Source organism: Phyllostomus hastatus, unplaced genomic scaffold (genome assembly GCF_019186645.2).
Source record: "Phyllostomus hastatus isolate PE091 unplaced genomic scaffold, TTU_PhHast_1.1 phas_contig_948, whole genome shotgun sequence".
NCBI lineage: Eukaryota > Metazoa > Chordata > Mammalia > Chiroptera > Phyllostomidae > Phyllostomus > Phyllostomus hastatus.
Window position 1 is genome coordinate 8,744,483 of NW_025333993.1, and position 16,928 is coordinate 8,761,410.

Consider the following 16,928-nt stretch of genomic DNA (forward strand, 5'->3'; position numbering starts at 1 on the left):
TCATTTTTGTTTCTTAGTGTCTAATTTATTTTTATTTATTTGTTATTTAATCAATAAGTTACAACAGAGTATTTTTTCCTATCACCATTATTTTGCCTCCTTATATCCTCCCCGCTCCCTGCTTAGTGTCTAAAAATTAATAAAGTTTAAAAAGCAAATATCCAATGACAAAATCAGACACACCAGAAGTTTAAAAATGTCTACAATCTATTGCAGGAAGTTACGAATAAAAACCACAAACACACATATTTAAACAAAAACGAGTCTGGATCCTAAGCAGCAGCAGCAGCAGCAGCAAACGTCCTGCTCCCGTACTCAGGCTGGGTCCGCAGTCGGGGAGAGAAGAAAGGAGAGTCTTTCCCCAGCAACGCTGTGTGGCCGGCCCCCCACCCCCTGGCCGCCGCTGCTATTAGAAGGCTGTGAACTGGAAAAGTATTTTGGTCATTGGCATGCAGATGAGCACACCAAGTGCCCCAATTTCCTTGGGGAGCTCCATTTATCTGCATAGTAGCGACTTAGGTGAGCTCTGGGAACCAACCAAACACTTCAGGGGCGCTTACATGTGCAGACTCACACACACACGTGTTTGTGCGGACACGCGCCCGGGGCTGGGGCTCCCTCCGCTGCGCAAAGCCCCTGGAGGGGCCGGGCGAGGAGCAGCGAGTACTCCCAGTTCCTTCCAGGTGGGCGTGCAGCCGCCGGGAAAACTCACCTCTGGGCCTCCTCCTTCTGCTTCTCCAGTTCCGTGATCCGCCGCTCCTGTTCCTTCTGTTTCAGCCTCTCCGCCTCTATGGACTTCTGTTTCTGGAACTGCTGCTTGTTATGCATTTCTCTTAGTTCCTACGAATAACGAGAGTCAGGTGACGCGGGAGGTGACCGCACCGCCACAGTCGGTCTACGCACACGCACGCGCGCGCAGGGGGCGATCCACCGTGGAGGAGCCTGCGCGCTCAGGAGACAACATTTCAGACGCGACAGGCGCTGACCAGACACGCTGACACGGCCCATCCTCCACAGCGGGGCAAGACCCCACCGCAGCGAGCCCCCCGCCGGGCGTCGCCGTCGGGGAGGGGCCGGTGAGGGGCATTAGAAGCTACACTTACTGCTCAAGGCTCAGCGGCAATACAATGGTTCTAGGACACAGTGCCGATCGCGAATAAAACGTTGAGATCTCTCTGATAATGACCCCACACCAGCCTCCACTGGCTCTGGGAATACACACATCTCTGCTGATACGATCGATCTCCGTTAGAACCCCGCCTCCTTCTGCTACGCCGCCCTCGAGCGACGGACAGGCCCCTGCCCCTCAACCCGCCTTCTCCCCGCCCAGGGTCCGCTGTCCTCCCCGACCCCTTTCAGAGCGACTCCTCCTACTGAAGCCACGTGTGGAGTTCCCGGCCGCCGCGCACTGAGCCGGCAGGCGGGTGGGAAGTCAGAAGGGGCGATTTCGTGGTCGCCGCCTCGGACCCGTCTCCCCATTGGAATTCGGCCGCCGGAGCAACGGGGGCTCCCCGCACAGGCCACTGAAGACACTGTGCACGCTACAGTGCGTCACCTCCTCAAGTCGGAAGTTTCAACAGTGACAGATACGCAGAACGAAGACGTGCCAGTCAAGGGGAAACGCTGGGATTCCACAGGGATCAAATGGTCACGATCAAGATCGGTCACCGGAACGCCTCCTACCGTGTCAACCACAACCCGTGAGTTGAAGTGTCCGGCAGAGCCGAGAGCAGGTCTCCAGCTGACTTCTCGGTCTGACCGACCGGGGCGGCCCCACCGGCGGACAGCCCGGGGTCTGCACGGTGAGGGTTAAGAACTGAGACCTGTCCTGCGTGCTCTCGCTTTGCTCACCGGCAAGTTCGCATAGGCAGGTTTCTTCCTGCTTTAAGTTCCGACCTTTAGTTCATTCAGAACTTGAACCTCAAGGACAGAGAAAGTATCTGGAGAAGATCAGTGATAAAATGCACTTATTCCTCAAGAACAGCCGAGTGTCACACTAACATTGTCCTACTCGCTAGACGGTTCTTAAGAACAAGTTTACATACCATGCGTGACTTTGAGAGGTCCTAAAAGCGATCAGTGAGATGCGAGAAAAAGTCCAACTGGAGATCCGGAGGTCAGGGGGAAAGAGGGACTGGGAGACAGGGGCTGGACGGAGGGAGGCACGAGAGAGAGGGGAAAGGAAGGGGCTTCAGTGGGCAGCCAGCAGATGAGACCGCCCGGGCAGGAGGCAGCGGGAACAGGCGACTCTGTGAGGCAAACTGTTCCCCAGGGCAGCAGCCCTGGGCACTTGACTTCCAAATGATGGCGGGTACCTGGGCCAGGAGTTGAGCTAGGGACGGGGCACGGAAGGCCGAGAATGGAGACTGGGAAGTGATGATGAAGCCTCGCTCTGGTGGTCTAAAGCTCTAAGAGGCACCAAAGTCGACACCAGAAAAGAGAATTCCATTGTGCCTTATCCTTCTCACTGCCACACCGTGGGTGTAAAACTTGAATGTGTTAAAAAATTCAGCAGTGTTGCTTTTTGTAGAAATTTGGAATCAAGCACAAATAGCATTCTCTAATAACATAAATTAAAAATGTGATGAATGCCCTGGCTGGCGTAGCTCAGTGGATTGAGCACGGGCTGCGAACCAAAGTGTCGCAGGTTCGATTCTCAGTCAGGGCACATGCCTGGGTTGCAGGCCACAGCCCCCAGCAAGCGCACATTGATGTTTCTCTCTCTCTCTCTTTCTACCTCCCTTCCCCCTCTAAAAAGAAATAAATAAAATCTTTTAAAAAAAGTGATGAATATTCTGAAGTTGATATTTCAGAAATAGATAAAACGGGCCGATTCCTATGGTTGACATAACGCGCACCCCTGGCTCGAGTTCACAAATGTCTCTGCACGAAAAGGACGGCTGCGACGGAGTGACGTCACAGCAGCCTTCCTGTGTGGAGGACTGGCCACAGGCTGGCACCCACGCAGACAGGGGTGGAGTGACATCACAGCGGCCTTCCCGTGTGGAGAGAGGACCAGAGAGAGGACCGGCCACAGGTCGGCACTCGCGCAGGCAGGGGCGCCCGCTCTTCCGCTGTCAGCCCAGAGGCGAGTGCCCTTTAGAAGGAAGGGTGAGAAGTGACGGAAAGGTTCGCTTTATCTGCTATTTTAAAATTTCATCTTAACCATAAAAAAAGTCTTGATCAGAAATAATGATGTACAGAAACAGACCACAATTAGAAGGTACTGACCCGGAACAAAGAGCCCTGGATTCTAATCCCAGGTGCCTGGCGAGGCCCAGAGACCGCATCGGAGCGGCTGACCCACAGGCTTTCTTTTAGCTCGAAGATCTGTTAAGTTCTTCGACAATGTTTCATTATGAAAAAGTTTATTCTTGTATGTCAGTGTCTCTTTCACTTAGGGTTTTATTCTGATTGCAGGAATAAACCAAAAAGGTGTGACCAGCAAGCAAGGTAACTGAGCTGAAATTCAATACAAAGAAGGAGGAAATGACAGGAGGGGAATAACATTTTAAGTCTGATGGCCAGGGGCCTGATGATGTATTTAAAATGAAAAGTTACTTTACCCAGGAATAACGTTTCTGTAGGTGGAGCGATATTCAAAATGTTCACCAGCAGGCGCTGCACAAGCACTCGCCACTGGGGTGGGCACCTGCCGAGCCGTACCCCGCGCCGGGCAGACCCTGGGCAGACCCCGGGCACAAATGCAGGTTTTTCTTTTTATCGAAGAATTACAATGCGCATTTCCTTCCTGCCCTGCTCTATGGCAACTGGATGCTGAATGACAGATCAGTAATTACGACACAGAGCCAAACCATTTGCAAGTAAAGCTAACAGCGCATGAGGAGGCACTATAAAATGAAAAGCTCACCCTGATCGGCATAGCTCCCTGGGCTGAGAGTCATTCGCAAAGCAAGGGGTTGCCAGTACGGTCGCCGGTCTAGTCCCCAGCCAGGGCGCACACCTGAGCTGCGGGCTGGGTTCCCGGTGGGGGGACACGCATGAGAAGCAGCCAACTGACGTTTCTCCCTCACATTGATGCTTCTCTCTATCTACTTCTCATCCCCTTCCCCCCTCTAAAAATAAATAAATAAAATGAAAAGCCGTAGGAAGTGAATTTAAAGAATCTGCAGGAAAAAATCATGCTGATGAGATAGTTTAAAAGACAATTTTGGAACTATCACACACAGGAAAGAAGGTATTTAAACATTTTAAAGCACATTTGTGTGTTAGTACAGCAGCACCGCAGGACGGGCTGAACCCATCTTTGGAGCTGTCTGACGAAGCTGCGGCTTCAAGTGCCCCGAGGAATCACAGCGTGCCGCAGCTGTCAGAGAACAGACGTCAGGTGCAGTAACAGACGGCTCTGGCATCTTACGGTCGAGACTGAAAGACTGCAACGTTTTCCTACCACTTCCCTCACCCAGTCTGCTGGGACACGCACCGGCTGTAAGACAAGATGCCGTGAACAGGCAGGCGTCTGCGGTCTTCTTCCCTGGTCTTGGACTTCAGAGTCTGAGATGGCATGAACCGAAATGTGCAGAACATTTATGATTCTGAAGTTGGTAACTTTCTATGGAAGCTGAACTGACAAGAAGGCGGTCTGTAGAGCGCAGGTATATGCACCAAAAACCGGCTGGCGGCCGGCCTGCCAGGGCCTGACCAGGGACTCAAGCACAGTGGCAGTTAATAAAAAATGCCCTTTGGTTTCTTCTGGGGAAGACATTCTTAAGGTGGCAAATCTACCCGGAGTCATTAAATTCTCCATTTAGGAAATGAAAGACCTACTGGGAGAAGTAGCTGAGAAAAACTTCACACAAAGTCGGTCAACTTCACCTGGTGGTCAACCTCGTGAAAGCGATCCTGGAAATCTGCTACATCTCATCACAATTGTTCCTCTATTACAACTAAAATTAAAACAGACCTAGGAGAAATTACCAAGACTCAAAACCCAGCGTCTCACTGGTGGCTCTGTCTGTAACTGCCTTCTGTTTTTCTACCACCACCACAACTTATTGTATGTGGTTCAGGAACACTACAGCTTGCTTCTCGGCTGGACATTGCTCTAACAAGCTGGTATGAGTGTAGGACTTCGTTGATTTCTCTTCTGTGAGTTCTATTCACGGGAATGACACGTTTTACACTAGGTATAGTGTATAATAATTTAATATTATCTCCTAATAAAGTATAACACCGTTCTTAAGGAAAAAAGAAATCATTAAACATGCATTCAAGAAATTTTAGCTACATGTTACAAACAAAAATATGAGAAAGATAAAACACCTATAAAATGTGTAGTATATATAAATTAATTAAGATTTTTTAATCACCAATGATATCTATGGAATTGTGTGATATAGCAGTTTCTTAACTAGGGCCTGCGGATTAGTTCGGGCCCATAGACACTACTGAACTGCGTGTAAAATGGGCACACGTGGGCGTTTTCCCGGCAGAGAAGCCTCTGATTCTCAAAGGGGATCTCTCCTCAGACAGATTAGGAACCACAGTAAGAAAATGACTGGCAAACAAAGATGCTGTCTTGCGTTAAGATAAATGACAATCAGCTTGCTTTCAACTTTACTCCTTCGACCTAAGAGGAAAAGCCACTGATCTCCCCTAAGGAATTAAGATATTATCACCATAAAGCATCTGTGGCCATCTATGGCATATGGCCAAAGTATTTCTAAAGCAATATGCTTGACAAATTAAATACTCGAGAAGATAAACCTGGCCGGTGTGGCTCAGTGGTTGCGTGCTGGCCTGCAAATCAAAGGGTCTCGGGTTCGACTCCCAGGCCAGGGCACGTGCCTGGGGTGTAGGCCAGTAGGGGGCACGTGAGAGGCAACCACACAATGATGTTTCTCTCCTCTCTCCCTCCCCTCACCCTCTCTAAAATATAAAATAAATAAAATCTTAAAAAAAAAAAAAAAGAAGAAGATGCCCTGAGAACATGGCTCACTTGCAAGTTTACTGGAGCCAGTTGTTCCACGGCTTCGCCAGGGGCACAGAGTCACCTGATTTAAAAGCTGTTTCTCTTTCACTTGGTTTTAGAGAAACTCACAAATAGATGTATTATGTGAAGTGATATTATTTAAAATGTAAAGAAGTATCCGTCTGAGAGGATCCCTTTTCATGAATACTACTTTGCATAAATGCTTGTAAAGAGAGAAAAAAATAGCAATAAGGGTCTATGAAAGAGCAGCAATTAATGGAAATTTATTGCTAATTTGATTGTGTAACTCTGCTTCTGGTTTTTGTCTCAGGCTGTCGCAGAAGGAGAAACAAAAACAAACACACCCTGGTTACTTGAAATTCAAGGAGGCGGCACTGTGAATCAAAATGAGGTCACATCCCTTACACTTACAACAGTCTCCAGGGTTCATATTGAATTGACCTCACAGAAAATCGGTCCAGGTACCAGCATCAGAAACATCAGGCATTGTCGTGTCTAAACCGCATACCTACAGAGAAGTGCTTTTATATAAACATCACGTATTTCTCACCCATGGATATTAAGTAGCATAAGATATCGTAATTTTAATAAGGCCTTTTGAGTCTTAAATTACAGTAACTTATCTCAATTAGTTGGTTGTAAAACAAATTAAAGCGATTTCAAAAGCCAATCACCAAACCCAATGAGGACAGGGGAACTTGTTTGTATCTGTGTGGAAAAATCTGAAAAATAACTAAGTATTTCAAAACATAGAAACTGTACCAAATCAAGGTAAATTGATATTCTATTTACCACAAAATTATAAAATTTACTCATTCTTGATACATTAGAAGTAGGAGTACAAAAAACATACTGATTGGCTACTTAAATTCCAAGAAGGGGTATACTAATATTTAAAGAAATATTTAAATGTTACTTCTAAATCTTAAGTCAACAGCCAACCAAGTAGAAGTCCAGCTCCCCAGGGCACAGGCTGGCAGCCGGTGCGCCCTCGGCGCCCGGAGAGCCAGAGAGGAATGCGCCGGGGCCCGTGGGCGTGGGCAGGGGCCAGGAGACAGGTGGGCAGAGAGGGAACAGGGCTAGAGAATCCTGCCCTCTCGGCAACGGGAAGAGCTAATCAAGAATCTTCTCTCATGTCTCTCCTATCACCAGAAAGAAAAAAGGACTCTATTTTGTCCTGAAAAATCTGCGTTTTCCCAACATGTCTTAGCTTTATCTACAAGGCAATGTCCCATTATTTTACATGCACCCAATTCTGAAGGACACAACTCTCAGAGGTCTGGCTAGCCTCCTGGTGTGGCGCAGACTCTCTCACACAACATCTGTTAGCTATTTTGAGTCTTGGGAGTGTTCTGATTCTTTTTCTATATTCAAGGAATCTGTGTTAAGTTTCTGCACTCACAAATTGCTGAATGAGAGAGAATTTTATGACTTCTGTGCAGAAGGTGTCTTTTCAAAAACGATCATGCAGATAAAAAGAAAATGGAATCTCGAACACAGTAAGACAGTAACCCACGAAACAGCCAAACGTGACCCCACCGGTAAGAGGAGGCGACGCTGTTCCTTGAATTCACACCGACTTCTCCGGCGGCCTCCGCACGCCCTCCTTCTGGACCCTCTCCTTCCCCTCACTGTCTCCCTTCGCATGCACCCCCCGCCCCCCGACTTCCACTCCGCTCTGCAGTTCTTTCTCCAGCTCTCTTCTGTTCTCCTGCCTGCCACCCCTTCTGCCTTTCCTGCCCCCACGGTGAGCACGCCGCCACGAAAGCAGGTGTCTGAACGCAGGAGCGCACGAGCCTTCGTTAAGCCGAGACCCTTCGTCACCGCAAGTGGCTTCCGCATTTCAACAACTGGGTTCCTGGGAGCAATTTCTAGGGCATATATAATTATAGGCAGAACTTTTGTTTCTAATAGCCTCTTACGTCTAATTTAAGAAGCCTGGATTTCCCAATTCTTAGTGCAATTCTTAGTTCTGAATTTGTCCTAAATATTCAAACTTTGCTAAGAAATAAAATACTGTCCACTTTTGCAACAGTATACCGACAATGACATTGTTTCCCACAGGATGGAAATGCGCATACGGACACAGATGGTCACTGAGTGGCCTCTTTTGAGTTCCGTGGCCAAGTGGCAAATTCAATGATTGTTATCAAGACAAGACTATGGTACATAGTACATCACCCAGCTTATAATGAGGAATTTCCACCATCGCACGCACGATCTGTCAAGAGGAAAGATTTACTCGTATGTGACAATTAATAACAACTAATGATTATTAACTGTTACAAAGAAAGCTTAGCACGCAGTGGTCAGTGCTGTCTTCGACACTGAGCTCTCCTCTGTGAGGGGAAACGGAGGCACAGAGCCAGAGGTGGTTCATCATTCTCAGCCTGAGAAGGACGTGCACTGTCTGCGCAGGGCACAGGGACCTCTAGAAAGAAGTCTCGGTGCACGGCGCAGCCCAGGGTGACGGCCACCAACTGGGAGATGGAAACGCGTGGCCGGAAACGCCATTCCCACCGGGACCTGTCCAGCACGGCGACTAGACAGGTGCCAGCGAGGTCTCGACTTCCCAGCACGAAACCCACAGCTAGTCTCCGCGGGGTGGAGCCTCCTCACTTCGCACCCACCCGGCACAGCTTGAGAGCTCTGAGCTGTGCTTCACGCTGCCGCGCTACACCACCAAGGTAGCAAAACACAGAACTTTCAGGCTGTCGGTACCGAAGAAAACTGGCACGGACACTAGGAACAGTGCCAAGGGCAAGGTGATGTAAGGTGCTACTGTCCAAAAACCCAGGTAATGCTACTTGATACCTGTTAGAACCATAATTTTATACCTGTAGCTGAGCACTGTCTGTAGTAAAAACAATTATCAAAACAACTCTGTGCTGTTTAGACACACAGCTTCTCCAAAATATGTTGAGTTTTGATTTTCCTGTAAAATTAGGTAAAAAAGAGTGATAGAGAATCAATAATTGATATTTCTAAACATAAGAGAAGACCACTGATTTTGCAGCATGATAAAATATTTGCTGCATATAGAATACGTTTTAAAAGCAGAAAATTATAATAAACAAATTTGATACACTGAACTAAAACTACTTTAAGATGTATTAATTCATGTGAATAATAATTACTAACAAAATCAACTATTTCTAGTTTAATCACTGGTTGACTATTTCATTTGATCTTCAAAAAGCTAAAATTTACTGTTCACAGAAAAACGCAGCATAAACACAGAAGCTGCGGATCAAGCGGTTTCTAGCACAACGGCCTCAGCATCTCAGGGCGCACCATCGCTCCCCTCCCCTCTTTCCCCCTCCCTTTCCCCCTCCCCTCCCCCCTCCCTTCCACCCTTCCCTCTTCTACAGACGGGCAAAAGCAGAGTTTATTTGCTGCAGTAAGACTCTTGCTGACCCTCTCAAGTAATTCTTGATTTGGGGTAATAAATCATAAAAATGGACATGTACACCTTGGGTAATTTTTGGAATATAAAAATATCACATCTATAAGGTAAATGTCTATTAAAATGCACAAAAATAGCCTTTTCTGAAAGGAAAGGATGAGCCCTAAATCGCTCCGAGAGCGGAAAGAAAGGTAACGGTCCAGGACGCCGGGGACTTCACGTTCTCTAGCCCTGACTCTGGGGCCAATGAGCAACCAACCAGAACTGTAAACACGCTTTAGATTTTTAATTGTCGCCACCTATAGGAAACAAATACCTATTAACCTGGGTACAAAGTAATTTCTTCCTCCTTAGTTAATGACTTAGAAATTCCATCACTGGCTATCAGCCCTTGGCAAGGAGGCAGGCGTGTAATTCCTCCTGCACTGGAGGAAAAGGAGGAGGCCCTCAAAGGAAGAATCAATCTGACCGGGGCATCTGGTAGAAAGAACTAAATCAGATTCTATGTGTTTTCATTTTAAAAGGAGAAAAATGATCGAATGTTCTGGACATGACTTTGAATGTGCATCAAAATAAGGAAATGGCTTATTGGTATAAAACAGTTTTACACCAAAGAAACACGAGCACTGGTTTTGCTAAATTTAATCCTCATTTATGGAGCAGCCATTGAACACGGTTTCATGTTCTGGTCAACTCATTCACAATGTTCACTCCACAAGGTATTCTCCAGCGTCACCACATGAGCCACCACATGAGCCGATAATGAGTGAATGACACTTCCATTTTCTAGGTGAACAGCCTCCATGGATACAGAATACAACTGCTAAGTCCTCACTTCTTTTCGGCACTCTCCGGCAGGCCTCCTTTCGGGAGGAGAAGGCTCACGACAGAGCAAACAGCCACGGCAGAACTAGCTGTGAGGCATGAGGGGCCCAGGACCCCGCGAACTGCCGGGAGGTAGGAGCAGCATCCCCAGTGGGGCGCGGAACCCGCAAAGGCCGTGCGCAGGCAGGAGAGGCAGCCGGGTCCCAGGCGCAGCACACAGAGTCCCAGGGGCAGCACGCGGCGCCCAGCTCCGTCTTAGGGGGAAGGACAGCTGCTAACGAGCCACACCCTGACGTCAGACACAAAACGCTCCGTGTTTCCCACTGCTGCTGCGACAAAGGGGGTAGAGGCAAGAGATACTCAAGAAACCAAACTGTAAATCTGCCTCTAGAAAAATTATAAATCTTTTGATTCTTCAATTTAGCTGTTTCTGTTTTGCTTTCAACAGATTTCAGAGGAACAACAGAAATAAAAACTATAAGGCAACATAACTTTAAGCCCTTCCAATGGGTTGTTACAGAACAAAACAATATAGCTATACTGGCTTGTGATTTTTTTTCTTCTCCGCATGAACTTAAATTTAAAGTAGTAACGGAAAACCAAAATAAAAAATTAAGACAGAAAGAAGTGGTCGTATTTAAAAAATAAGAGTCTGTATCTGAAAAAGGGCTTGTGGAATAAGATCTGAAGTAAGCGTCTGAAGGAGCCCGCTCTAGCAGCGAGGGCAGCCCTGGGGAATGGGGCGCAGTCACAGCGACCCCCACCGCCTCCGGAGGGTGTTCTCTTCAGCAAGGGCAAGGCCAACCGAGGAGCCGATGTCATCTACAAACCTAGGTATTCGTCAAAGACCACCCATTAGAGCATCACTTTCTCATACGTGAACTTTGTTTTGAGAGTCAAATTTCTAAACCAAAGAACTCTTCAGATTAAAGCAGAAACCTGGACTACGGTCCGGGTTCCGAAGATTCCCGAATACTTAACAGCTTACATTCCAAGAGACTGTTCAAAAGCACCCTACGCTGCACACAATGGCATCTTCTTTTTGCTTAAAATAGCAGCACATCATAGTGAGAGTTAATGTGCTTATGCCAAAGATGAAGGGCCTACAGCTGTGCTTCCCATTCTACACACCACGTGTGCTCATACATGTACAGGTGTAGAACATACATATAGCACATGAGCACATGTATGCATGTGTGCGCGCACACACTCTGTGTAAGCATGAGAGAGAAGTGAAGAAAATCACTAAGTTGGCTCAAATAAACTTCCCCTGAGAGCACTTTCCTAGAATTGCACAGGTGAGAAAAGCTCACTGCCTATTCTTCTGGGGAAACCAACAGGCACAAATACGTCAAAACGCAGACGGCTAGACAATTTGGCCTAGAATCTCAATTCAAAGGTCAACTAAAAATCTCAAATATGCATCCTATTTTCTTTCTATTTTTAGTAAGAAAATATAAAACAAGAGTTTTGCTTTTTCCTAGTTACAAAAGCTCAATTAGCCAAAATTAAGTATAAAAGATTTTGAACTAGGAAATGAAGTATTTGGGGAAAGTGTAAAGTGAAATTTTTTATGAGAACACAATTACTAAAAATTCCACTGTGTGCTTAAATCTCAACCACGTGACCGCTGCTGACGACGGCCCAGCTGCCTGCAGGCCACTCTCACTGGGAGCCCGTGTTCTGAAGATGAGGGGTGCAGCCACCCCAAAAACCCGGACCAGAGCGGGGACGTGGTAACTACCCGCCCCCCCCCCCAAAGGCTCTGGCACTGTCCGAACTTGACTGCGTGAGTGTGACAAAACCATCCACCTCTTCTGGCCAGGGACAAGGCAATTACTCTGTTGAACAATAAAACTCTAAAATACGAGGTAACAAAATAAAGACCTACACTCAAGGACAATCCTGAAGGCAAGAAGTGGCAGACCAATTCTTAGTTCTAGAAAAGTCCCTCTTTAGTGGTCTCCCAAGAACACGGGAGAGGGGAAGGTTCTGGAGCCCAGCTCTGGAGTTCAACTCGATGTCGTCGACGGACAAAAGGACGGAGACACACGGACACGGGATCCGGTGAAAGACGGACGCCGTGTCAGGGCCGCCCACTCAGCCGTAAGTCACGGGTGCCAGTTCGCTGCCACGTTTTAGAGGACACACTGCTGCTCCGTAACTGTGGAGGCGTTCACGGAGGCCGACCAACCGGCATGACACGTTTTCCTGGCTGGAGCTAAACACCAACTCACCATCCAGCCGGAGAGGAAAACCAGGGGGCGGGACGCACGTGCGGGAGGGCGCAGAGCGGTTACCTTCAGCTGATTATTGAAAATGTCGATCTCCTGCAGTTTGGACCTCGTTTCCTTCTCGACCTCGTCCAGCTGGTCTCGGAGCTGCTGACGAGCCAGCTCTTTCGCTTCCAGGGCTCTCTTCAGTGTGAGAAGCGAATCTCCTGTGTCAGGGAAACAGCGCGAGACCGGAAAATCAAACCGGCGGTGGGGAAAAGGGTTTTTAATATTTATACCCGCCCAGGTAAGGAAGTTCCTGCCAGTAAAAGGCAGGACAGGCAAATTTAAAATCAACACCTACTGTGCAGACTGTTCTGCTGAACTTGCTTCAGCTGGTCACTGAGTATCTGTTTTTCTGGAATGAGCCTTCCGAGCATCTGCTGGGACTCCTGGGGGGGGTGGGGAGGAAGATGACAGTGAGGAACGGGCGCCCTTCCCCGTCGGGACCCAGCAGCCCGCCTCCCGTTCCCCGGGCTCCCCACCCCCCGCCCAAGTCCTGGGGCCGAGACGGCACTGCATCACCAGGCAGAGAGAGGCCTGCTTTCTGCCCACGGAACCAACTGTTCGCCAAGTGCTTTCCACTGAAGTAGAGCTAAGACAGTCATAGCTCCCTTGACACTTCTTACATTTTTGTTGACTTACTGCCTATTAATAAGCTCTAAAAAATGTACTTGGTGGAGAAAACTGGAAGTGATGAACGGCCTCTCCGCTGGGATCCCATGTGACTGCAACGACCCTGTGGCTGGCAAACCGCCTCAGCGCCTGAACAGAAACCGTTCTATCCCGAACTTTGATACTTAATAGGGCTCAGCTGAGGTTTACCACACACCTTAAGTTGGAAACACAAATCAATGAGATTTGTAACCACTGGAATCTTAGCTGCCACAAGTTTTTCCACCACCCGGGACAGAGCTGCAATTTTAACAAGGTCCACAAAAAGTCTTGAGCCAACTATTTTTTAACCGACATAAGAAAAAACCCAAACCACACGGTAACAGGGTACTGGGAGTGTTCATGGATGACTTGTCAAGCCCTGTATTTGCTTAAGTTCAGCTGAAATTATCCTATCCAGTTTGTACACATTTCGGTAAAATGATAGCCTTTCCAGTATATAATAAGGAATATTTAACTTCTCTTTTTACCTTGAATTTTAAAAGATTTCTAAAATTGACTTTTGGTCAAAAAAGAGAACTACCTTAAAATTCCCATCACAGGTTACATCCTTTGTGGAACAAGTATCCTTAGATACAGACTGGCTCGTGCTTATAAATCTTTCTGTGCTACTTGTCTGAGTAATAGAGAGATTTATTAGCTTACTAGGGAGGATTTGGAAGCATCTTCTCATAGGAATAATCCACACCCCACCCCACCCCAAATCTGGACAGAGCAGAATACACAAATCGGACAGTTTTCCCCAAAAAGCCACCCGCGCTTCTCTGGTCTGCCCTACACTGAGGCCAGCCCACCTACCCAATGCCCGAGTTTCTTTTCTGAGCCAGAACAAATGATTAAGCACCAAGATGAAGCCTAACCAGGACCACTCAGGTCGCTTTACTCAGATGAACGTGACACCCAGGTTTCCGAAGTCAGTCAGTGAGAAGGGCTACCTGACGCGTCTGCGTCGCAAGCATCTGCTGGCTCCAGGGAGGACCGGGGACCAACGCGGCCTTACCTGCTGTGCACCTGAGCTTCTTCAAGCTGTTCTCGCCTCCCCACCCTTCCAGGAACCCCGATTTGTACTTCAGTGTCAATAAATAAGCGTGCTAAGTATCAACCTTTCATGAAAATGTGTTTGGTCACAGTGAGCTAATAAATTTTCCAAGGGAATATTTTATGAAACTTCTGATAAAGAGCTAATGAAAGACGTATAAAAAGAGCTGGAGCACAGAAGAATATGCTTGTAAAAAGCGTGTGTGTGTTTTAATATTTTCAAACAATTTCTGGCAGTGAACATCTGATGCTATCCACCTCGTGCCATACCCCAGGGTCTCCTTTTGATTAGGACTCCAAACCACATGAAACAGCGGGACAGAAATGAGGGAAAAGCACACAGATTTAGACAAATGATAGATTTCAACACCCGTCTCGCAGCAGCTGAGGGAAGTCACGAAGGACGGACTCGCAGGCGCGGCCAGGGGCCAACTGGACCTGGCTGGCGTGAGGGCCGCCCCGCCCCACTGCAAGGCGGAGCACATTCTTTCCAAGCGACAGGAAATATTCGCCAAAACAGATCGCATGCTGAGCCACCCAGTAAGGCTCAATGAAGCTACAAGGACTGAAAACAAGGACTGATTAACAAGGACTGAAATCACAGAGCGTGCTCACAGATCATGACAGATCGGGAATCAGTAAAATAGCTGGAAAAAAATCCAAGGATCTGGAAACCAAACAGCGTAATTCTAAATAACTCATCAAAGGAAAACTAGCAAAGGCGACAAAGACAGGTCTGGAACGAGTGTGAAAACACGGCAGACACACGGAGGGCCTGCGCAGTGCAGCTGCGCAGTGCCGCAGGGCGGCGGCCTACAACGCGCCAACAGAAATGGGGAGCGGCCCGGTGCAGTGCCGTGAGCTCCCACCTGATGAAGCTAACAGTAAACAAATGAAACCAAAAATAGACAGATAGAAGGAATAAAAAGCCTTGGCACATGAAACAGAAAACAAACACACCATAGAGTGGAGTGATGGAGCAAAAAAGAAAAAAAAAAGGGTCAAGAACGCATGGACGCTGCCAACAGTGTGGTTTGGGTGGGGGTGGGGGGAGTCGGGGGGAAGTGAAACAGGGCGTGGGGGGATGAATGGTAGTGGAAAAAATACAGTGAGAAATGTAAAATAACTCAGTGTAACAAATCCACTGCTAGCTAGACTGACAGAGAAGAGAAGAAAGGGAAGGGAGGCACTTCACTAACTCTGTGACGTAACCCTATAATTAATAAAGGGCCGAAGACCCATCCGCAGAAGACACACACGAGAAGGCACAGGCCAATACCCGTACCAAGCGACGCCCCACGGCGTTACACCTTCAGGGCAGTGCAAATGAAAGCCAACCCAGATAGTTACACACCAAACAGAAATGTTAAAATTAAAAACGATAACAACACCAAGTGCTGGCAAGGATGAGGAAAAACTGAAGCCACATACACTGCTGGTGAGAATGTAAAACGGTACAACCACTTTGAAAACAGTTTGATAGTTTCTTGTAGGGTTAAGCATACACTTACACGACACAGAAATTCCACTCCTAAAGTTTGACCAACAGAAATAAAACCTACTTCTACATGAAGACCCATAAATAAATGATCACTGCAGTTTTGTTCACGAAAAGTCCAGGACTGGGAAGAACCTACATGTCAATCAACAGGTGAATGGATAAATGAAGAAATACTGCTCACTCATGGAGAAGAACAAACGAATGATTCACTCAACAAAAGGGATGTCAAGACCATCACGCTGACAGGAAGGTGAGGTAAAAGTTCAAAGTTCAAAACTGATGACACGCAGAACAGTATCCACAGGAACTCAATGCCCCTCCCAATTCAACAACTGAAACCACAGGTGGCATCATGACAACTCAGTGTCAACTTTGCACAGGGAGTGAAGTGGGAGTAGCACTCCACTGCGCCCCCAACTATTTTATTCACACACACACACACACACACACACACACACCCATGCTCCCCCTAGACACTGAAACTGCACTTCTCCACTGTCACTGTCACCGTCACGGAGAAGCCGAAGTCCCGCGATGGACTACGGGCCCTACGTGACGCACCCCCACCTGCGCCCACCACCGCGGGCTCCCTGCTGCAGCCGCGGGACGCGGGCACCGCGGTTTCCCGACCGGGGCCGGCTCTGCCGGACATCCTCACGGCTTCGCCGCCCATCTCACGTCCTTGCTCAGAGGGAGCCTCACAGAGAGGCCTGTCCGGACCCCCTCATCTACAAATCAGAGCCCACCCTCCTCCCAAGACCATCTCTTCCCTGCGCAGTCTTCACCGTCTGAGAGGGGCTTCCTGAGCGTACTCTGTTAGCGTCTGCCTGCCCTGCAAAGCGAAAACGAGGGTCCCCCCCACCCCAACACTGCTCACGCTGGCCCCGCAGGGCCCTGAGGGCGCCCGGCCCGGCTGCCGGCCGTGCGCAGTGAACGTGTCCACTGAGTCCCTCTCCCCGGCAGCCTGTTTCTAGGCCCGGCCCCTGTCTGCTCCATCGAGCCTGCCCGGGGCCTCGTGCGCGGGGACGGTCCGATGCGGCCCGAGCCGTCCGGACGCGCCCTCCCTCACCTGTAACTGCTGCTGCAGGTGCGTGATCTCAGCAATCCTCAACTCCCTGGACTTGTTCGTGCTCTCGATTTCTTGCCTTTGGGTGGTCAGTCGACACCTGATATCCTGAAGTTTTCCTTCCAGTTGATGCTTTTTATCGTTCTTTAACAAATGAAAAGCAGTAAGTGTTATTACCATTTTGGCTGTTC

At 48.2% G+C, this 16,928-nt stretch overlaps 1 protein-coding gene across 5 annotated transcripts in view; it reads right to left on the reverse strand.

Annotated features, from left to right (window-relative positions):
* Window positions 1–16,928, reverse strand: part of ITSN1 (intersectin 1) — a 174,836-nt gene that overhangs the window by 69,754 nt on the left and 88,154 nt on the right. For all 5 annotated transcript variants that reach the window (XM_045852348.1, XM_045852349.1, XM_045852350.1 and 2 more), the window contains exons 14-17: window positions 16,741–16,881; window positions 12,762–12,849; window positions 12,485–12,624; window positions 713–840 (exon numbers count right to left, since the gene is read on the reverse strand). In XM_045852348.1, coding sequence (XP_045708304.1) covers window positions 713–840; window positions 12,485–12,624; window positions 12,762–12,849; window positions 16,741–16,881 — 497 coding nt within the window. The remainder of the gene's footprint in view (window positions 1–712; window positions 841–12,484; window positions 12,625–12,761; window positions 12,850–16,740; window positions 16,882–16,928) is intronic.